The sequence below is a fragment of the Sinocyclocheilus rhinocerous genome, unplaced genomic scaffold (genome assembly GCF_001515625.1).
Source record: "Sinocyclocheilus rhinocerous isolate Xijiao unplaced genomic scaffold, SAMN03320098_v1.1 scaffold113, whole genome shotgun sequence".
Taxonomy (NCBI): Eukaryota; Metazoa; Chordata; class Actinopteri; order Cypriniformes; family Cyprinidae; genus Sinocyclocheilus; species Sinocyclocheilus rhinocerous.
The window spans coordinates 71,492-96,034 of record NW_015646846.1 but is presented as its reverse complement, the minus strand read 5'-3'; the positions used below and the strand labels follow the sequence as shown (position 1 = coordinate 96,034).

Sequence of the window (24,543 nt, the reverse complement as noted above, 5' to 3'; positions counted from 1 at the left end):
AATATAAATATGAATATATAAATTAGATTTTTTTTTTTCAAATTACAGATTTTTATGACAATAAGGGGGTGAAATGTGATTAACTATTATTTAAAAAGTGAAATTTATTGCATTTAAAATAAGAAATTTAAAAAAGACCATTATCATCCCTAATGGTCTGTAAGCAAATTATTATTCTTATTTTATTTTTTTTATTATTTTATTTATTTATTTATTTTAGCTTGGGATGAAATTAGACCCATATATGTTTTGACAGGTTTCATGAGATTCACCCAAAAACTGTACAATAAAACGCTTTGGATAATAAAAGGACCTGCTAAATGATTACTTATAGACCTACTAGTCTTTTAATAATTTGTCAAATCATGCATTATTTTTGGGTTGATTGAGTCAGATTCATTTTGCACCAGCAGGTGGCACTGTTGTCTATAATAACGGTGGGCCCTGAACCATGTGTAGTGAGAGGTTATTAAAGGTTTAAATGGCATGATAAAGTCACAATAATAGGCACCTTGTCATTCAATAACTGGCCATTCATCGTTTATAAATTATAATAACAAAAGTCTTCATCATGAGAATGGCAGCATATTGCAACATTTTCTTTCTAAATATGAGATTCTAATTTAGTCTTATTGACAGAGTAAAAGTACAATTGATCATTTTTACTGGTAGTCTGTGGTTATGTAACAGTATGGATGTGGAGAGAGGTCTAATCCATAGCATAAGTGCCTGCACACTGAGATAAACATGCGTCCAGAGGAGGGGTGATATGGACAAGAAGAGTTTTGAAACTCTGAAATGTCCTTTATCTCGCATGTCCAGATATAACAGTTGCAAAACCAGAAGTCGCAGATGTGAAATGGGAATGTAGACCACAGTTCAGTTTGAGGGTTTGTGCATGATCCATTTTGCATGAATATACTGAAAAAGAATAAAGCATGAAGTTCTCCTGAGGTTTGGTAGAGCTTGACTTAACAGTTGCTCATTATCAGTTGGAGTCTTTCCTGGAGTGCAGAAAGACAGTTGTAAAGATCAACATTCACAATTCTTTCTTTTAAACCAGTGGAATAAGCTTTGTGTGATTGTTACTGATCTTTTGGTCTGTCTGCGCTCTTTTGAACAGCACCTTCTCTTTTTTTGTTAAAACACCAATTGCATTGAACACACACATGATAAACTCATTATTCTGTCTGTCTGAGCAAAAGGCTTGGAGACATGGGCTTTATGGTGACCAATCACATCCACTTCACATGAGCATGTGACAAGTGGCTGCAGGGCTTCCATTTGGCCAACAACACATGTAGACATCTTTCATTCTTGCTTACTGGAGCTGACTATATAGCATCTTTAACAGTATTTTTTATATTAAAATAAACAACACAAACACATAATAATAATAATTATAATGAAAATTGTATTAGATGATAAAGTATAAAATGTATAAATGTTATAAATAAAACAAAAATAATACAAAAAGTATATATAATAATATTTAAAATGTAATTAATCGAGCCTACATACACATGTAATAAATAAAATAACAATAGAACTATATAGCATCTTTAGGAATGTATTTGTATATTAAAGCAATGTTTATAAAAACATTTTAAATAAAAAGGGACAAACATCTAATGATAAATAAAATTATGTATATATAATTTAAAAAATTGATCCTGCATACACATATATTATGAATCATTTATCTAAAAATGTAAATAAATGATATATTTAAAAAAAAAACATTTAAAAAAAATATTTTTTAACATGATAAACTCATTATTCTGTCTGTCTGAGCAAAAGGCTTGGAGACATGGGCTTTATGGTGACCAATCACATCCACTTCACATGAGCATGTGACAAGTGGCTGCAGGGCTTCCATTTGGCCAACAACACATGTAGACATCTTTCATTCTTGCTTACTGGAGCTGACTATATAGCATCTTTAACAGTATTTTTTATATTAAAATAAACAACACAAACACATAATAATAATAATTATAATGAAAATTGTATTAGATGATAAAGTATAAAATGTATAAATGTTATAAATAAAACAAAAATAATACAAAAAGTATATATAATAATATTTAAAATGTAATTAATCGTACATACATACACATGTAATAAATAAAATAACAATAGAACTATATAGCATCTTTAGGAATGTATTTGTATATTAAAGCAATGTTTATAAAAACATTTTAAATAAAAAGGGACAAACATCTAATGATAAATAAAATTATGTATATATAATTAAAAAAATTGATCCTGCATACACATATATTATGAATCATTTATCTAAAAATGTAAATAAATGATATATTTAAAAAAAAACATTTAAAAAAAATATTTTTTAAACACTTTTTTTCTCCTCTCCTTCCCACTTTGGTCTTCACTAGGTAACAAGCTCTGGACTTCCGTTCTGGATGGGCGCAAAGAGATGTCCACATCCTTTGACCTTTGACTCCAACAATGTAAGTTTTACTGAGTAAATCCCCACACACAGCCCTTGGGATCTCCCATAATCCCCTGCAGACAGCATTGTCTAAGTTTAGATGACTCACAGTTTCTCTCCTGTTGTGAGTAAGATACTATCTGATATCAGTGATCACCTGTGATTAACAAAGCAAGGTGAAACCGTGTTAAACCCCCGACTTCTCTCACATAGACACACTCACACAGTGCCACATTAGCAAACAAGTCATGCTTTTCACAGAAACCCTTTCAGATACATGTATAAACTGAAAAAAAATCAAGAAAAACTAAATATTTTAATTAGGCATCTCTAGATATGCAAATGATTCCATTCTATAACCATTATTCTATTTTATGGCCCATTTTTTCCATTGTCTTGATTCTAGATTTGTGTTCCCCTAAAGGAATTCCTTTTAACTCATAACAGTCTGTTTGAATTCTGTGGTTTCAAAGGTTAGCTCATTTTGGGAAGTGTTGTTTTTTGAATGCAAAATCAAGCAAAAACACCTAAATATTTTAATTAGACGTCTCTTGATATGCAAATGATTCCATTCTATAACCATTATTCTATTTTATGGCCCATTTTTTCCATTGTCTTGATTCTAGATTTGTGTTCCCCTAAAGGAATTCCTTTTAACTCATAACAGTCTGTTTGAATTCTGTGGTTTCAAAGGTTAGCCCATTTTGGGAAGTGTTGTTTTTTGAATGTGCTACACACTTTCCCCTCGTCATTTCCTGTTAACCACTGCAGTTCTGTTTTCTCTGCATGTGTGTTTGTGATCCATGGCAAGTGTTTCCACCCTTCAGCTCAAAAACAAACACAAACGTGCAGTTTCACCTTAGATCTGCCAGCTACAATAAAACTATTTTGATTTGAGATTATTATTCTTTTGTTTTATAGACCACCCATATGGACTTCATTGTGGCAGCTGCCAATTTATACGGGCAGATCTATGGGATTACAGGCTCAAGAAACCATGCTGATATTCAGAGCATTCTGCAGGGAGTAAAAGTGCCCGAGTTCACCCCTAAATCCAGCGTAAAGATAGCTGTGACTGACCAGGAGCTGAAGGAGGAAAATGAAGAGAGAAAAGAAGGTGAAATTATAGGCTTAATATGAATATATGCAATAAAATTAAGTCTGTAAAGAATGTTAAACATGAAATATCTCTGCTAATATCCCTCACTGCTTCTCTTAGACAAAGTCAAGCTGGAGATGTTAAAGGAGAAGCTGTCCAAACACCTGCTGAAGGACCAAAGCTTCCGGATGCATCCACAGGAGTTTGAGAAGGTACCGTGTGTTTGTCAAGTCAAGTTTTATTTGTATAGCATTTTCACAATACATATTGTTTTGTGATGCCTCTATGAAACTATATTTCATATCATTTGTATTAAAGAAATAGTTGACCCAAAAATAACCCAAAATTTACTAACCCTCAGGCCATCCGAGATGTAGATGAGTTTGTTCCTTCATCTTAACAGATTTGGAGAAATTTAACATTCCATCACTTGCTCACCAATGGATCCTCTGCAGTGAATGGGTGCCGTCAGAATGAGAGTCCAAACAGCTGATAAAACATCACAATAATCCACACTGTAAAACATCAATTAACTTCTTGTGACGTAAAAATCTATCCATAATCCATAATAAAAAAAACTTCCTCTAGTGAGAAAGTCGATCCCCATTTGTCCTCTCACATCAAAATCCACCAACTCATTTGTTCAGACCTGTTAGGACTGTTTTTGCTTGTAAACGGTACTTGATCTGTGCATATTTCTCTCCTGATTCAGACGAGATGACTTTTCCACTGGAGAAAGCAATATTATGGATAGAGGTTGAAAACGTCTTAATGATGTATGCAGGTTTTTTTTTTACATACAGTACATGCAGATTTTGGCTTCACAATTCGTTAATTGATGGACTGGAGTGGTGTGGATTACTTGTGGATTATTGTGATGTTTTTATCAGCTGTTCAAACTCACCCATTCACCGCAGAGGAACATGTATCGTGTTTTTTTGTTATTTCGCCACCCATTAAAATGCATTGTATAGAACAAAAAGTAGCTTAGACATTCTGCAAAACATCTTTGTTTGACTTTACACTTACTAAAGAAAACTAAATGTGTTTGGAATGACATGAGTATGAGATGAGTATGATTTTCATTTTTGTGTGAATTATCCCTTTAGCAGTTTTAAAAAATTGGTCTGAAAAGTTAGTGTTAACTTTGGCATCCCCAGTAAATACACACATTTGGTATGTGCAGTGAGCCTGTCAGACACATTGGCATCTACTCTCAGGTAGGAGGTCTCATTCAACCACAAAATTGGCCCTAAAACATCCAACCCCAACTGCAGTTTTCATCGACCCTTAACCAGCTCCATCCATTACAGACCAGAGAAAACAGTCATCCTTTCTGTTGAGGCAGATCTTCTTCACAGAACCTCACCGCTGTGACATGCTTCTCAGAAAGAGAGCGCCCAACGCACAGACGGGTCTTATGAAAAACTTTGGATGCACGCTGGTTTAGTCAGTGTTCGCTTTGTTGTTTGTCGTGACTGCATAACACATAGGCTTCCACACACATACATGGAGACTGAATGGGCAGCAGTCTCTGAACAACATCTCAGTTGTGTTTTCTGTTAGGAAGAGGATTAGTCTCAGTCTGTGTGTTTCTCTGCATGTATCTGTCTTTGATTTTCACAATCTCTTCAGTCTTTAAGTCTGACCTGTACTATCGTTTCTCCATTTCTCTTTCTCTGGTTGCTTCTGTCTTTAGTCTTGTTTTCTCTGAAGATGAAAGCATTCTGGTATCCTTTTGGGAATGTTCATATGGCAAAGGTTTCTGTATATAAATGTACTGCAGGGTCCACCAGTCTGGAACCACATAGAAAATCTGGGATTTTATTTGATTTAAACCTGAAAATGAACAAAGATTTAAGATTTTGAACATTTTAAAACCAAGAATAGTTATAATGAAGAAAAAAAAATCAGATTTCAGATTCTGCTCTATTTCTTGGTCACAAATGTAAGTAAATGAGTGACATTGATCATGTGACTCTGTAAGAAGATGGTCAGAGTTATTTTAGTATCATGGATAATATACTATTAAAGTTTGTAATAACCCTGGCATAAGATGCTTGTTGGAATATCTCAAATGATGCTGGAGAACATGATTTGTGCATCTATCATAAAGTAAAAGAGAAACAGTTCAAATACTAAGACATTATAAATTCATGTTTTTTTAGACTGATAATATAATTTGTAATGCAAGAATTCTATTAAATTAGAAAAATGAAACATTTCTCTAGTGGACTCAGACTTTTGGGCCCCACTGTTTGTATTATATGTCCGTATGCATGTGCAAGTGTGTGTGTGCACTTTAAGCGATGACACGTTCTTTGCCAGATCAGATGTTTTGTTTTTCCAGTGGAATGCGTGTTTGGGGGATTCTGGTGGCATCAGGTTGCCAAATTATATACTGCGCTCAAACACCCCCACAGTTGCCCCCAACACACCCAATACTGGACAGTCTTTGTAGTGCTGCTATGCCTGGGGTGTAAGAAGAGTGCCAAAACCTCAAAACCAGGGTATCCTAGCATTCCTGCAATATCTAATATCAAACCAAAGTTCTTGAGGTCTGATTATGCTTAATGGCCTATTTGGTTTTTAATGGCTATATCTTTGAAAAGATCACTAGTTTATAAGTACAGTGGCATGCGAAAGTTTGGGAACCCCTTGCAGAATCTGTGAAAATGTGAATAATTTTAACAAAATAAGAGAGATCATACAATTTCACCCCCGGCTCTTAATGCATCGTGTTGCATTCTGGAGCATAAGTGAATGTTTGAACCTTTTTTAATAGTTGTGTTTGAGTCCCTCAATTGTCCTCAGTGTGAAAAGATGGATCTCAAAATCGTACAGTCACTGCTGGAAATGGTTCAAATATGCAAAAGATGCTGGAAATGCTGGAAAGGGTTCAAATATGCAAAAGATGCTGGAAAACTGAAGAATCTGCAGGACCTGGAGGATTTTTCTGAAGAACAGTGCTCAGTTTAACTGTTCAGAACAAACAAGGGACTCATGAACAACCATCACAAAACAAAAAAAACTGTCGTAGATCATCCACGTAACCACACACAGTATTAAGAACCAAGGGTTCCCAAACTTTTGAATGGGGTTATTTTTATAATTTCAGCTTTTTTTTCTTCTTGTGGACTAAATGTAAACATCTTTTATGTCAAATACCTTACTCGGGACAGTACTAAATAAAAAATAACATGCATTTTGTATGATCTCTCTTATTTTGTTAAAATTATTCACATTTTCACAGATTCTGCAAGGGGTTCCCAAACTTTCGCATGCCACTGTATATGATTTGCAAACTAGTTGAATCTGGAGCAGTTGCGGTCTGTTTTGTGTGACATCATGTGCAGTGTCACTGGAACATACATATGAATAAAATAGGAAGCTATCAAAGTTTTTGACACGGTATGACATCTTTGTCTAGTACCTGTTGTACCAAAGTGCGCAAACATACCTGTGGCTACATTTTGTTCCTGTTTTTAAGTTCTTCTTGTTTTTTATACAAGACTAAAGATAGCAATCAGCATCACACTTTGAACACAACAGGTCTTTTTTTCCGTTGCTTTTGCCCTATGGTAATGAATGAACAGATGTTGGTGAATATTTGCTGATGGACAAATCAAAAGGTGTTTTCCGAAGTTGAAAAGAAGTAAAGGACAACAATAAATGATGCAGCTTATTTCAGACTGTTCTGTTAATTCAGAGAAATATATTATTAAATATATTTTTAATTGGTATTTTTGTTTTCCACAAAAATATCTAAATATCCTTAAAACTCTATTACATATTAAATTAATGTATAATATAAAATAATAAAGTACATGAATAAAAATATTAATAAAAATAAATATTAAGTAAATTAGCTTGAAGCAAAATTTCATGATATTAAGACTTGTTTTTGGAAAATATATCTTGAAGAGTATCTTTTAGTGTTTATTTTTTATTTTCCCCGATTTGAAAAAAAAGTTTTTTCTATTTGTTTTAGGCATAACCAACACAAAATGTTAAAGTTAATGCATAAAAAACAGCACATTGGCCAATGATGTGAGTCTGATACATGTGTAGAGACAACCAAGACTGAATGGAAGAACGTTCTGTGCAAACCCCTCTTATGTGTCAGTGCTTATAATAATGCAGTTGTTTGTACATTACCAAATGTTCTTTTTTATTCTTGTGTTCTAGGATGATGACAGTAATTTCCACATGGACTACATAGTTGCAGCATCCAACCTGAGGGCAGAGAACTACGATATACCAACAGCCGACCGCCACAAAGTGAATGACTTTTGTTTTTGTCAAACAACTCTGCTGTGCTTTTGTTTGTGAGACAAGCTCTAAAGTGATCAACATTCCCCTCCCGGGGTTTGTGTCCTCAGTTCCTGTACATATACAGTACACCCTGAGGAAAGACTTTTTGATTATACAGTACTAGACCATAGAGTTCCATTCCAGATACTGTTTTTTGCATGTACTACTTACCATAAATATTTTGCATGACTTGATTGTACCAGTAAACATGTATTTGTAATTCACAAACAGTGCACATAAGTGCATATTTAAGTTAGTAATATCCTTTTTCTCATCTGCAGAGCAAGTTAATTGCTGGCCGCATCATTCCAGCAATCGCCACAACAACAGCTGCGATCGCGGGGCTGATGTGTTTGGAGCTCTATAAGCTTGTCCAGGGTCACCAGAAAATCACATCCTACCGCAACACATATATATACCTGGCCAACCAATACTTTGTCCCGTCACAGCCTTGTGTGGCCCCGACATTTACAGTAAGTGACAAAACTATTCACTTATCACCATCTAACATGAGTGTGTTGGCCTTTTTCTCTTTAATTAATAAATAACCAGCATAGAACAATAGAATGGCTTTGAATTCTATATGCATTTAGCATGAGGAGCTCTTAGCTGTTGAATACAATATATCATAATAGTTGAATGTACTGTATATATATTGACTATAAGTCTCTATTGGCTCTTTTTCTAACAAAATCTATTAAAGTAGTAATCCGCGACTCCCAATACAGGAATTTTACCATGGTTAAAGAGGGTTGTTAGTCACAATGCAAAGTACATTGGCTAAAACCTATTAACTCTAGTAAAATCATTGTAATGCATGGCGTCAAGTAGCAAAATTATAAAACGGCATTCAATTTATTTATATTATATTTGTATTATTTTATTAGCTGTATTAATATTAGTAATAATACTAAATATTATTATTATTACTATTATTATTATTATTAGTAGTAGTAGTAGTAGTATAATTATATAGCTAATAAAATACTAAAATATTATATTAAAATACAGTGTTAATATTATTTGTTTAATGATAATTTAAAAACTATAAAAAAATTAAAAACCTTAAATATTAATTTAATGTCTAATTACCAATAGAAATAATCATATTAATCAAGTTAATAGTAATAAGAATTTAGAACCAGAATTATTTTATTATAACAATTTGTTTTCATGTGTACACTGAAAAAAAAATGGTTTAAAAAAAATTGGTGTAAAAACAATTTTTACTCAGAAATTGCTAGTAAATTTCACAATTAATTACAAAGACTTACAATGAATTAAACATGCAATTTTGAAGTAGAAAGACGTTCTTGTAAAACATACTCCAGTAATCTTTGTCTTATTTACAGCTGTAAGAATTTATTTTTAATTTTATTTTTTTACAGTATCACTGTGCTTATGGTCTTCATTTGTTCAAACAATTGGTTTTAGACACTTATGGAAGACTAAAATGTTTGTAGTTAGAGTAAACATATTAGTCAAACGATTTTGTTCTCTATAATCACTCTTGTGCATTGAATAAAGGTCATTTTCACTGTGGTTGAGTTGTGCTATGAGGGCCGGGGGTGATGGGTAGGGAGTGATGGCTGGGGTGAAAGGCTACAGCATCAGTCTTCTGTCTACGTCTGGATCACTACAGGCTTTAGTGAACTTATTTTCATCCTCAGGGGCTTAAACCACTTAGTAACTGTACACTCACCCCCACAGACCCTCACCTGCCAACCTGGTGTGTTTGCTCCGTTTAGGGGACTTCCACTTTCAAAGGGAACGCGTTCAGATTTAGACAACTGATTATTCAGACAGACACGTACGTGCATGTATAAAGCAGCAAACCTCAAAAGAACTGCATGCAAAATCTGGAGTTTAAGTTTGAGCTGGTGTGCTTATGGGTTTATAATGACCGCTAGACTCTAAAAACAACTGAATGGCCCAAGATTTGTGCAGACAGACTTCATAGATGACATAATGCAAACCCCAGACACGGCCATCCACACATGGGGGGAGTGTTGTTTCTACCAACATGTGCAGGGTCAGAGTTGAGGGTAATTCTCACCCAAGGGGACAGGCGGTGAGCTGGGCTTTGAAACACACAAGCTCAGGTTACTGGTGCGATGTGACCATTTTCTGGAGTGTCCAGACTGCTCCTTTCTCAAAACACTCAACGCACACACACACACTGTTTGGATTACAAGAACATTCAGTGGCCCTGAGAGGTATTTAGACACCAAAGCCACACAAATCGAACTTGAACTTAACTTCATCATTTCTAACTTCATCATGTCTGCTTAATGTCTTTTAGTAATTCTCCTCTGGTTCACACAAGTGTCCTAGCAGAGGAACCACAGGTGTGGTTCATAACATTACCTGTCAACATGTTCCACTAACTTCAACAAAGTGACACAATATTTTTTGTATTCATTTTGAACAGTATATCAATTTTTTATCATTTAAATCCTAACAAACATCTTTTTGTAATACACTTTTCAAACTATTTTTCAATGTTTTTGAAAGAAGCCTCTTATGCTTACCAAGTATACAATTATTTGATTAACAATACAGTGAAGATAGTAATATTGTGAAAAAAATTATTACATTTTTAAATATATATTTTCTATGTTAATATATTTTAAAATGTAATTTATTCATGTGATGCAAAGCTGAATTTTCAGCATCATTACTCCGGTCTTCAGTGTCACATGATCCTTCAGAAATCATTCTAATATGCTGATTTCCTGCTCAAGAAAAATGTCTTATTATTATCAATATTGAAAACAGTTGCGCAGCCTAATGTCTTTGTGGAAACCATGATACATGTTGTTCAGGATTATTTGATGAATAGAAAGTTCAAAAGAACAGCAATTATTTAAAATAGAAATCAGAATAGGAATGTCTTTACTGTCACATTTGATCAATTCAATGCACCCTTGCTGAATTAAAGTATTAATTTCTTTTGAACGGTAGGTAATATTTTGCTTAAAGTGTGGATATCTTTCTTAGTTTTTAAGTGAGGCTTAAGTGTTCAGAAACTTTTCAGGACTACTGTGTAGAAAGGTTCTTGTGTCTAGAAGTTTAAACTTTCAGCCTTTCTTTTCCTTCATCTCCTCTTTCACTTTTTCCATCCCTTTTGTTTTGTTTGCATACCTTTTTCATATAACTGGCACAGTGTTCACTAGTCTTTTCCAAGTACAGGATGTGTGGAAACATTTCCACACATGGGACTAGTTGAGGTTGAGCTTTATTTTGTGATACTGATACTGTTTGAATGCAGATTAAGTTATTAAGTCGATTAGTTAACATTTCTTTTTTTTTAAACCTTTGTTTAGACTGTGATGGTGATGTTGTAGTCGCCATATTGGGCTTTATCAGCTGTCAGTGTATTAAATTGAGCTGTGAAAATATATCTATTAGTCTCCTTTCCAGCCACGTGGCGTCAATTGGAACAATTCATGGATTTAGAGGAATGAAAAACAAAAGAGAGACATATTTGACTGATCGGAAAGGCATAACAGTCAGTAGCTTACCAAAAAATAAATAAAAAAACTGAATTATGGAAATTTGACAGGTCACAGACTAAGAAGGTTATTCTACAAAAAAAAAATCTAGTCTGAGGAAAGACAGATATGCTTGTAGCTTCCTGTTTTCTACCAAGGACTTCCTTTTCAAAAGCCTCCACTATTTTTACACTCTCAAGATGAGTTTCAGAGAACTTGTTTATCAATCCTTGTGTCATGAGAATGACCTGGTTTAGTGTTGCAGACCTTATTTTAGGACTATATAAATTATGTCTTTTACTAAACTGTTAGTCACACGAGAGTTTTCCATTTTTCTTTTCATTTAAACTGCAATATCTATATAATAACATAAAGAAGCCCATATTTATTGTGGATAATAGTCAATTTAGCCCACTTTTACTGACCATGCATCAGTATTATACCATAGTATTTTTGTTTCCCAGCATGCAGAATTTTACTCTATGTGCAGTCTTACCATGGCATGGGAGAATGTGCCTTCATCTGAAGTGAGACAGAAAGTGCTCTGCCTGCAGGGGTTAATGCTGTGGCAGCTTCAGGTCCTTATTAGCAGCCTCTCAAGGCACTTTATGACACTCTGTCTGCCGTAACCCTGCAGAAAAGACCAGCATGTGTTTTCTTTTAGATGCTGGTTGTCAGCATGGGATGCTGGTGTGCTTGTGTCTCCATCGATCACTTGTGTGAGTCTGGTTCCTCTGAAGATCTTTCCCTCCACTGCCTGAACACATTTTTGTCTGTGTCAAAGTCACTTTTCGCTTGTTTACTGGAACTTTAAGGCACAATTTTCTGTAGAAAGCACTATGCAAATAAAAATGACTTGTTTTAGGTTTCATTTCTCTTGTTTTGGACCAGTGCTCTTTTGACGTTGGATCACTTGGACGCATCAGTGTGCATTACTGTTTGATACAAATGCGGTACAAACCCCATCTTCAAAGGTGGTTTGATCACAGGGGTAAATGGGGTCTAAAAGTCTGAATTTCTGCTACACAGTTGCCAATCTTTACTGGGTTAATTGGTACGTGGACCTTCATGTTTGAACCTGCTTCTGTTAATAAATCCATTTCTGGCAGCTTGGCTTTTCACCTGTAGGCATTAATGTAATAATTATAATTCAAGCCTTTCTCTCTCTTTATAGCCACAAGTGAATACATTTTTGTCCGGTTAAGTCATCTTATGCTGTTCATGACTTACAGGGATTCCGAACGTAAGCATTACTGTTCAAAAGTTTGGGGTCAAAAAGACTTTTCAATGTTTTTAATAGAAGCAACTTATGCTCACCAAGGCTGCATTTATTTAATAATAATAATAATGATAAAAACAGTAATAATGGATAATATTATTACAATTCAAAATAACTGTTTTCTATTTGAATATTTAAAAATATAATTTATACTTGTGATGCAAAGCTGAGCTTTCAAGACCATTAATCCAGTCTTCAGTTTTACATGATCTTTCAGAAATCCTTCTAATATGCTGATTTGCTGATCAAAACACATTTCCAACACTGAAAACTTGTTGTCCTGCTTAATATTTTTGTGAAAACCATGAAACCTTCTTTCAGGATTTCTTCATGAATAGAAATAGCAATTTAAATAGCAATTATTTAAAATAGAAATTCAATTTTTCAATTTAATTCAAGTTTATTTCAGTATCTAAGAAATCTTTTGTGTCATTATAAATGTCTTTAATTTCACTTTTGATCAGTCCTTGTTGTATTAGTACAGATTATTGTCATACTGGTCTAGTTTGTTATCCATCTTTGCTTAATCTAAAAGCACTTTGGATGTAAATATATCTGTGCATGTGCGAGCAGAGGAAACAGAGATGTGCTTTTAAATACAACAATTGTGCCGGTGAGTTGCTGAAAAGAAGAGCAAAATGAGATGCAACAATCAAATATGTCCATCTAATGCATGCCTATATAGACTAACAATTGAAAAACAGCACAAATTTCATATTTTTTACTTGCATTTACATAATGGATTAGTCGTTGCTCCTCTTGAAGACCAAATGGAGTTGAGAGCATTTATTTGGATATGACACATGTGCCACCTTATTTGACCATTTATGAATTACGACTGTCTGGAAAGAGAGAGAACGAAAGAGCAAAAGAGTGAGGAGGCAGAAAGTGAACCCTGCAGAAATGACAGCTATTTCCTGCCATCGCAGGAAACTCCTCTATTAGAACCAGATTTTCTTGAGCTCCATTGCGGCTGCCTTTTTATTCCTTTAATCATTCACAGCTTTTTAGAGAGACCATGTAAGAAAGAAGGAGGCTGTGGAGGAGAAATGGAGGTTTCAAAGCCCATCTGCTCAATCTCAAAGCTTCTTCTCACTTCTTTGTTCTCAAGCGTTCCCTTTATGATGGAGTTTCAAAACATCACATCTTTACTTGTTCATTCATTCACTCCTTCTGTGTTTACTGTAGAGTGCACTCACTTGCATAATCAGCACTGACAATAGAGCTGAGCAATGTGTACCTTCATCAGCGAGCATTTGGTCTTAGTTAAAGCTGTGCCTTGTTAACGATGCACAAACACACCATCTTAACCACTTTACATGATGGCATCTTGATGAAGTGTTAAGGAGGATGATGCACATGTTTAATGTATTGCAAAATTTGAGGACATGCACAATTTAAAGATAGGAACTGAGCATGGAATAGAGTTGTTAATGCTTCCCATAATGTGTATTGCAGTTCTTTTGGAGTGATATTGAATAAAATTGAGACTTTTCATTAGTCTGTTTTAAATTAATGCTGCTCTCTATTCATCAAAAAAAAATTTTTTAAGTATTTTCCACAAAAATATAAAGCAGCACAACTCTCAAGCGTTCCCTTTATGATGGAGTTTCAAAACATCACATCTTTACTTGTTCATTCATTCACTCCTTCTGTGTTTACTGTAGAGTGCACTCACTTGCATAATCAGCACTGACAATAGAGCTGAGCAATGTGTACCTTCATCAGCGAGCATTTGGTCTTAGTTAAAGCTGTGCCTTGTTAACGATGCACAAACACACCATCTTAACCACTTTACATGATGGCATCTTGATGAAGTGTTAAGGAGGATGATGCACATGTTTAATGTATTGCAAAATTTGAGGACATGCACAATTTAAAGATAGGAACTGAGCATGGAATAGAGTTGTTAATGCTTCCCATAATGTGTATTGCAGTTCTTTTGGAGTGATATTGAATAAAATTGAGACTTTTCATTAGTCTGTTTTAAATTAATGCTGCTCTCTATTCATCAAAAAAAAATTTAAAAAGTATTTTCCAGCATTGATAATAATAAGAAATGTTTCTTGAAGACTGAAGACTGGAGTAATGATGCTAAAAATTCAACTTGCATCACAGGAATACGTTTAAAAATATATTCAAATAGAAAACAGTTGTTTTAACTTTTAATAATATTTCACAATTTTACTGTTTTTACTGTATTTTTGTTCAAATCAATGCAGCCTTGGTGAGCAAAAGAGGATACTTTCAAAAATATATACCTGTATAAAAAAAAAAATCTTTGCAACCAGAAACACACACACAGAAACTTAAATGATAGGCCTATTTCTATGATCATTTTATATCAGAAGCTACATTTACTGTATGCTCTGTGTAAATGTGTTATGAGTGAGATTTTTGAGCATTTTTTTCAGTTTGATTACAGTAACACTAAATCTATGTTTTGGAAGTGTAAATCTGTGCGCAATGATTAATCAGGCCTGAAAACACATTCATCTGTTGTTCAACAGTTTATCTGTTGATGAGTTGTTGAATTTACACCTCTAGCACTCTCTAATAAATTAAGAGTCATAATTAAAGTTGATAAGAGTATCTGCATCAGTTTTCGAGCTTTAATCTTTAACCGCTTTGCCCTTCAGTCTTTCAACTTCTCTGATCTTCAGAACTTTTCTTTTTATTACATTCGTATGGCTGAGTGAGTACAGAAATCCCTCTGGTTTTCATTCAAATAAAATGGTAATTTTTCATACACATGCACCAGAATGATTGCCAAAAATTGTGTGTGGCCGTCTAAAGTAATTGCTTTAGAAGTAACAGCATACTGCATGCTTTCCATATGCAGTCATTGAGCCGTACTTCATACGGCACATATAGTAGAGTCATGCATTGTGTCCTGGCTTGCCATCACAAGACCACGCCAAGAGGCTTAAATCATATGAACTATTCCTGGTGGTAAGAAATGGATGGATAGTTGGATAGACAGATAGCAGTTATTATTTCAGGCTATTATTGTGGTATCAGCTATTTCTTTTAGGTTAGGCAGTTAAATGTCTTTCAAATGGTCTCCTTCTCTCTAAGTGAACCGTTCTTGACCAGAATAAACTTCAAAGTGGACCAGACTTTAATGAAATACGCCCATCACTAGTGATCCCAATAGTCTTGACTCTGAACTTTTTCTCCCAGCAGTGATTTTTAGTCAGTAGTTGGGATCAATCAGACCACAGGCCACGTTATTTTCATTACCCACAGTGTTGAGTGCAGGAAAGACGAGCTTTCCCATAATTCTCCCTCCATGTGTAGCGGTGGCTCTGGAATCAGTCTTTAAATTAGATGGGAAAGTTCTGGTTTGGATTAGCTAGTCTTAGACTAAGAAACCATGTGTGTACGTGATGGAAAACGCTGAGAGAATACTAAAGCAATAGATTAATCATGAAATTGATGCATAATCCTTGTCTAGTTGCATATTTTACAGATTCCAAGCAATATATGAAATACTTTATTGACTAAAAGAGAAATATTTCTTTAGAAAGACATGCGCTGATAAATAATGCGCAATAAGACGAGGAACGTGTATTAAGAAAGTAAATAGGGAATTTGTACACAACATCCTCAATTATGTGTTTATTTGTCTGTTAAATTTAATTAGAGTTTCAAAATCCAGACTGTTTTGTTGCAGGCCGGCATGGTCGTTGTGTTATCAGTAGAATTTGGTGATAGTGCCTTATGAGAAGAAAGTAAACAAGATGTTTAGTCTCCTGGCATTTGTGTTTGTGTCTATGATGCTCATCAACGCAGAAATGCAATGCTGTTTGCTGGAATTTGGCCATAAAACAAACAGACACATGTAAACACTTATTCAATTAAGATGGTTTCCATGTAAACATGTCCCCCAAGAATCCAAGCTAGACCGTAAAAGCCACAGTATGCTTAATAGAGCTCCGGACGTCACGTGACCCATTCTGTTTACACCACCATGCTGGCAGGCAGGGACAGCCGGGAGCGAATATGAAATGAATGGCGCCAGCATGAGTTTCAAGGCAACAGAGTTCACTGCGTACTTTAATTCAAAAGACATAGACCTGTACATAGCAAAACTTAATAGATTAAGCATAACAGATCCCTATAATGCCCCCGTGGTGCTTTTAACGTGTAGCCTATCAATAAAGGAACGGATACTAACCAAAGCCCTTCTCCATCAGTTGCTCAGTTTGGCCAGGAGGCCAGCTCTAGGAAGAGTCCTGGTTGTTTCAAACTTCTTCCATTAAGGGTAACAGAGACTACATGCTTCTGTGACCCTTCAGTGAAGCAGAATTTTTTTCTGAAATCTTCCCCAGATGTGTGGCTTGACACAAACCTGTTTCTGAGCTCTACAGGCAGTTCTTTTGACCTCAGGGCTTGGTTTTTGCTCTGATATGCATTATCAGCTGTTAGACCTTTAATTAAGACGTGTGTGCCTTTCCACATTATACCCATTCAATTGAATTTGCCACAGGTTAACTTCACTTGAAGTGTAGTAATATCTACAAGCAATTTGAATGCTCCTGAGCTAAATTTCAACTGCCCCAGATAAGGGTATGAGTACTTATGCAATGGAATCATTTATTTTTCTGATTTACTTAACGAATACTGTGTGAGGGGGCAAGAAACGGGCCAAGGGAGGTCACGTACGGACACATAAATTAAGCCCAATATACGGGACGGTTGGCAACCCTAGCTTTCCCCTACCTGTTCTGGCATCCTGGCGCACAGCAGCTGTCCTGATTGATGGATTGATGGATTGATTGATGGATTGATGGATGGATGGATGGATGGATGGATCAATCTTTTTCCTATAAAAACCATCATTCCAGAAAGCATGTTTCACATGTTGTTGAGAGCGGCATGACTGCCAACTCGCACAGATATGTATTCATGGCAGCTGCTCTCTCTTACAGATGGAACAGACCATGTGTTGCTTCGTCTGTTGTTCAGTTCTAGTTCTCTAACCATGCAAATGTACAGCTGGAAAGATCACATCATTTTAATTTCAGAACATGGGAAGTGTGATTTACTGTCTATGTATGCATTTAAACAGAGTCTCTTCATAAAACAAAACATCAACAGCATGGAAAGCAGAACTGTAACTTGTGAGAGAGGGGAACAAAATTCAACTGTGATTAGTCTCTGTGCTGTTACTGATGTTCGTACTTATAGTTTATCACAACATATCTATGTCAGTTACATCGATAGGTCATGAATCCATGTAAACAAACAAATGTTTTGATCAGGGTTGTATTTTATTGACTTTTCTATTGCACTCATGGTAATACCATGGTACTCTTTGTCAACGTTAGCATCTCTTCCCAAAACAAAAATGCATGGCAGCTGGATTTTTTTGTTTAATCTTAATATATAAACCATTCTATCTAACGACATTCTATTAGCCTTACGCATGAAAACATCACTGCTGACCCTTGAGCCGTCTGCATGAATCCAGAAACCTAAACCCTCACCAGACTCACTGCTTCATTTCCTGTCTGTTTGCCTGCTCTCCTCACCATCCTCAGCTTCCACTCAGCCATATCAGCTGAGGGCAAACATTAGAACCATTTTGGGTCATTATGTCCTCTGTGCCATTTAAAGCAATTACATAGGTATGCATCATGAGTTTTTGCTTTCTGTTTCCATAATGCTCTTACATTTTTAATCTGCACTTTTGTCACAGTTTTAGACTTCATTTGATAGAGCTACAGTAGCATGGTTATACGTTTTAACAGTTGTTATAACTTTGTTATATACACATTGTTATATATTTGAGCTCAGAGTTCCACAACTGATGAATCAGAATCAGAATTTTTTTTGATAAAACAAGATGATTAAAGTAGAATCATAAAAATGTACCATGGTAAACATGAAGATTTAAATACTGAAATTCATGGTATTTTAAATACATAAACATTTACAAAGAAACATCAAGTAACACATTGAATTAAACGTTAAATTTTAAAGTAGAAAGGCTGTAATGGTATTTTCTTGTAAAGCATACTCCAATAATCTTTATTTACAACTTCGAAAAAAAATGTTTACAGTGTGCACTGAAAAAAATGGTGTAGAAATTATTTTAACTAAGAAATTGCTAGCAAAGTTCACAAACAATTACAAAGAAACAGCAAAATATTGAATTTAAATGTTTACAGTGTGCACTGAAAAAAATGGTGTAGAAATTATTTTCACTAAGAAATTGCTAGCAAAGTTCACAAACAATTACAAAGAAACAGCAAAATATTGAATTTTAAAAAAAAATTGCTCCAAAATGTTTCATTTATAACTGAAAAATATTTTTAAATGTACTCCATGGTACTTCCAAGAATACCATGGTATTCATTTTTTCTGCTTTTTGTGATTTTAAATATCCTGATATTACCATCACTGTACCATGGTACGCCACAATAATTTTTTGTAAGGGAAACACAATTTATTCAAACATCTGTGATTTTTAGATTCCCTTGATGTGCCCATGTGTGTCTAATACAATCCTGTTACATTACACAACACGATGACACCCCTGACCCCTGGACTAGAAGCCAATCAATGATATTGATGTACACAGAAACAATTATTGATCACAAACAGCAGGCTATTCAGCTGCATTCATTGCACTGGTGAGTCAAACGAGAAAAAAATGTAAAAACACACTGAACTCAAAGCGTGTTGTCATGTTGTTGTTGACAGTAGTAATTAGGCTACTGAATTTATGGAACCAGTGATTACACCAAGGAGAATTATACCCTTTCAGCACAGGCCTATATGGGCTTTATTTACCGCTGCTGTAATGTGTGTGTGTGTGTGTGCCAGTCAAAGGGACATTCAAACAAAATGCACCATTTGTAAGAAACAAACTCTATTGACTGACTCCTTCTGGCACGAGCTGTCAGTCAGGTGGGGAGCGCCTCATTGGCAGGACAATGAGCCAGACTTCTGTTTACTCTTTAACATGTCAATGGGCCTTTTGTAGGAAGGGCTATAGTTGGAGTGTAAGTGTCAAACCCTCTGAAGACTGCCTGCCATGCTGTCACCCCTCTTCATCCTTTGTTACCCCGCTGTGTTCCTAAAGGGGATATGCATGACTTTAAGGCGATTAAAGGGAAATATTCAGTCTGGAAGGCTGGAAGGTATCTGATTTTTCTTTATACATTGGTCCAAAAAGTATTTGTCACACTTAAAAATGTCTTAATGTCATTGCATTAAATGACATTCTGGCATTTTTTTTTCTTTTCATTTTTTGCTCTTTCAATCTGTCTTTCAATTGACTGATGTTTTGGTGAATTTTGTTGGATGTATGAAAGTTTTTATGAAATAGGTTGCTTCAAAAATGTGCTTTTGCTATCTTTCTTGAACAAAAATGCATTTGCTTAGATATTTTGTGATCCAATACAACGACGTTCATACATTTTTAAGTGTGACTTAAGTGGCCAAATACATTTTGGGGCCATTCATGCTTCACTCTGGCATCTAAGCAGGGCTGAGCCTGGTCAGTACCTGGATGGGAGACCTCCTGGGAAAACTAGGTTGCTGCTGGAAGAGGTGTTAGTGAGGCCAGCAGGGGGTGCTCACCCTGTGGTCTATGTGGGTCCCGATACCCCCTGACAATGTAAAGCGCTTTGAGTGCCTAGAAAAGCGCCATATAAATGTAATGAATTATTATTATTATCTTGTTTCTTCTTGTGGTCAAACATCAAGAAAGGTCCTTCAGAAGAGTTTTGGTGATGGCCATCTGTCCCTCAGTTTTTCTCCCTGCAGGGGGTAGCTCCTGTAAGACAGATCAATAATCATTTCCTAACGACAGACACACTTTCAACTGTCTCACTTTTTCTGAAGCTTCTTCAGTAAAGCAATCATTCTTGTTTTAGTTGATGAAAGAGAATTGAACTAACCGCAAACAGCTGAGCAAAAGGTACCTTAAACATAAAGCATTGGTTTACTGTAGGATTTACACTCTTTTCTGCATTGATGATCATTATAAATGTGGATGCATCACAGCATACACTAACGTTAGAAAGTTTGGGGGTCAGTAAGATTTATTTGGTTTTGTTTTGGAAAGAAGCCTCTTATGCTCACCAAGGCTTCATTTATTTGATTAAAAATGAACTAAAACAGTAATATTGTGAAATAATACAATTTAAAATAACAGTTTTTGAATTTTTTACAATTATTTTTCTTTGATGGTAAAGCTTAATTTTCAGCGTCATTACTCCAGTCTTCAGTGTCACATGATCCTTCAGAAATCTTTGTTATATGCTGATTTATTAAAACATTTATTATTATCAGTTTTGAAAACACTGCTGCTTAATATTTCTGAGGAAACAGTGATGGTCAAAAGAACAGCATTTATTTGAAATGGAAATCTTTTGAAACATTTTGAATGTCTTTACTGTTACTTTTGTTACTTAAACTATGAATTTACTGTATCCATGCTTAATAAGTATTTTGAATAAGTAATTTCTTTCATAGACCAAAGTCTTTCTCACCCTTTTCAATCTTAGTGTATTTGTTTATAATGCTCCTGCAATTTTGCATGCACTCATTTTCTCCACTTAATGTTGATGCAAATCAATAGCATTTTGAAGACAAAAGCACTCACCATAGACCATGCATAATATTTTTCAGATTCAACTTCAATAAATAAATAAAAATAGTGAAAAGGTCCCAGCCAGGTTCCAATCTCTAGTGCCCATAATGTGCTTATCAGCTGTGTTTTGGCTGAACATTGTGGATCAGCTGACTGCCATATTTTGCCCCTCAGGCCACATATTGACTTTTGGAGATACCAGTTGCGTCAGAGGTCTCATTTCATCGCTAGAATCACCTTTGCATGACGTTAAAGGAGTGGCATGGACAAATCAGCTGATCGTTTTTCATACTGTAGCAACAGAGGAAATGGATTGTTCATGTTCATCTGTTTGTTCGAGGCCATGTGTTTCCTCAGTTATGCCTTTCAGCAACACATACTGGACTTTTGCGGGTGATTCAACACACTAAAGTTTGGACTTTCAAAAACTGTCATAAGACATTATTTTCCCAAACATCCCACAGATTGCCATTAGCACACATTCGGAAAGATGATTTCATGCTTATCTACTCATAAGAATGAACAGATGCTAGTCTTGCACAGCCAGACTATCATGATTAAGTTTAATTTTTCATCTTATTCTGGCCAAGAACTGTCCACTCAGAAAGTAAGGGCCTGTCTGACTGACTTGAAAGGCGGCCAATCAGTTCATTTTTACGGCATGTTTTAATGTGCTATTTAAAGGCATGTTTATCTGAAGTATTTGATACCACAATAATAAATATGATTCAAAAGGTTCCCTAACAACAAAACCCTATGCTCTTCTTATGGCAATGAAAACCTCATGAGTGTCTAGGGATTGAAACAAACTCTAAAAACAGTTTCAGCTGTATAGGTTATGAGAATGAATCCATTGTTATAGTTTTGGCGATGATTCTTTCTACCCCGAACCTTAGAAGGATGTGAGCCGTTCCATTTTTATTCTACAGGAAGGGGCGACTTATCATGCTGCACCCTTTGCATCAGCTTCCTGTCTCTGAGAATCAACCATTGTGTTGCAGGCCATTTCGAGCAGTCGCTCAACAATTGCTATCATTTGTTGAGTAAAGGCTTGACTCATTGGTCATTTGTCCACCACTAGATACAAGATCTTTTGTATGTACTCCCTTTAACATTTCGCATGTGCAGGAGTCACTCATATTTTCTAGTTGGTAAATGCATTCATAATGCAATCGTCAAGACATGTTGTTGAACAGTTGTGTGTTCCCTCAAATTCTTCTCTCTGGCATGGGCACTGCAGAGACACATGCTGAGTAGTGAAAAAAGCCTGGTTTACAATGCAGCCTGTGATAGAGTTTATGAAGAACAGATGAGAATGTTGGCAGAGCTCCATTATTCTGAGAGTGATTACCTCACATGTTTGGCCCAGAATTTCATAGTTTCATCCTCTATGGACTATAGCAACAGAACAGCGCTCTGTGAAATATATACTGCATTTCAAAAATAAAAACTCAGAGGAACCATTTGAATTCATTAATCATATTGTTTTAAAGCCATTTTACACAGAGCAACGCCTTAAAACCCCCAGTGAGCAAGCAAGTGGTGATGGTATGAAGAATCATGGTTCATTCTCTTCTGGATTTACTCTTCATTTCAAACTTTGTGATTTTGGAGCTTGATATTTTGGAGACTTCATTCTTTTTCATTGTATTTCAAACGAGTTGCGGAGACATTCAAACAATGCACCTTGTTTTTCTACACAAGAAAGAAACTGTTGTGTATGAAGCATGTGCTGAATGACTACTTTGTGAAGATTTGGTAGTCTAATAGTTGGAAGTTTGTTTGACTAATAGTGTAAAAATTAGCATCTATTTAGATCACATACTGTTCAAAAGTTTGAAGTCTAGTAACTTTTTTTAATGTTTTTAAAGAAGTCTCTTCTGCTCACCAAGGCTGCATTTATTTGAAAATGTAATTTATTCCTGTGATGCAAAGCATCATTACTCCAGTCTTCAGTGTCACACGATCCTTCAGAAATCATTCTAATATGTCGATTTGATGCTCAAGAAACATTTCTTATTATCAGTGTTGAAAATAGTTGTACTGCTTCATATTTTTGTCAAAACCATCATAAACCATGACATTTTTTCAGGATACTCTGACAAACAGAAAGCTAAAAAAAAACAGCATTTAAAATAGAAGTCTTTTATAACTTTATTAATGTCTTTACTGTCACTTTTTATAAATTTAATGCATCCCTGCTGATTAAAAGTGATGTCTTTTAAAAAAATCTTACTGAACCCAAACACATTTTTCCTCTGATCGTTAATGCAAATCGATAGAGCATTTTGCAGACATGAACATGCACAATTTTTTTTTCAACATTAACTTGCACCAAGAGCTTGTAACACTCCAAAGAGAAAGGAAAACTTGAAATCGCATCATATGACCACTTTAACAATTTAACTTTAACTTAACAATGAAAAGATCTCAGCCAAGTCTCAATCTCTGGTGCTCATAATGTGTTTTGGTGCCCATTAGCGGTGTTTTGACCTCAGACTTTTGAATGGTAGTGTAGATAAATCAAAGCATTAAGACTTGTGGCACCACAACACAGATACAATCAAGTGATGGGATTATGAAGGTTTATGGCAGAAACACCTGGATCTGAGGAGGCTTTCTACAGGGTTAGACGTTTTCAAATAGGATTTGCATCTTTCCCAAAGACTAACGGGTTTCCACATTACTAAGCTTATTTTTAACCCTCCCATGAAGAGGTTAACACTGTCATTATACCCTTTCATTTGTGGTTAGATTGACCCCTACTTTCTTAGTTAAGAAGCCTTAGCATGCAATGAGGTTTCATCCATTCCTGAAGTGGCTGCTTTGCTTTTATATTATGTATTGATTATGGTGTCTTTGTTTGTTTCAACCTTGATAGAAGTAATCAAAAATGACAGTTACCATGCAAGTACATCCCAGTCATTGGCACACGTACAGCATGAGGGAAATCTAACTTCTAAAAGTGAAGTTATGGCCGCAGATTGGGTGGAGTAGAAATATCCAGCAAATGCACTGCAATGTGGTCGGTGTCGGCACAGCATGACAAATTGATTGGTTTTCAAATTACTGTGTTTGAAAACATATGCTAGTCTTGCTATTTACAGGACTGAGTAGGGAACTCGACCCCTATCACTTTTTGACTTTTGGACAGTGATATCCATCCTGGCAACATTTCTGAAGACTTGAATTATACCATTATATCCACTGCTACACACATTTTTGCTAATACTGGGTTAGATGACTTTGATTTGCACTACCATTCAAAACTTTGAGGTTAGTATTTTTATATAT

The 24,543-nt window shown here is 35.3% G+C and overlaps 1 protein-coding gene across 1 annotated transcript in view; it reads left to right on the top strand.

The window, feature by feature from the left end:
* LOC107708073 (ubiquitin-like modifier-activating enzyme 1) overlaps positions 1-24,543 on the top strand; it is a 38,152-nt gene that overhangs the window by 10,582 nt on the left and 3,027 nt on the right. The window contains exons 18-22 of the mRNA XM_016512217.1: positions 2,400-2,474; positions 3,377-3,572; positions 3,681-3,766; positions 7,743-7,835; positions 8,150-8,341. Coding sequence (XP_016367703.1) covers positions 2,400-2,474; positions 3,377-3,572; positions 3,681-3,766; positions 7,743-7,835; positions 8,150-8,341 — 642 coding nt within the window. The remainder of the gene's footprint in view (positions 1-2,399; positions 2,475-3,376; positions 3,573-3,680; positions 3,767-7,742; positions 7,836-8,149; positions 8,342-24,543) is intronic.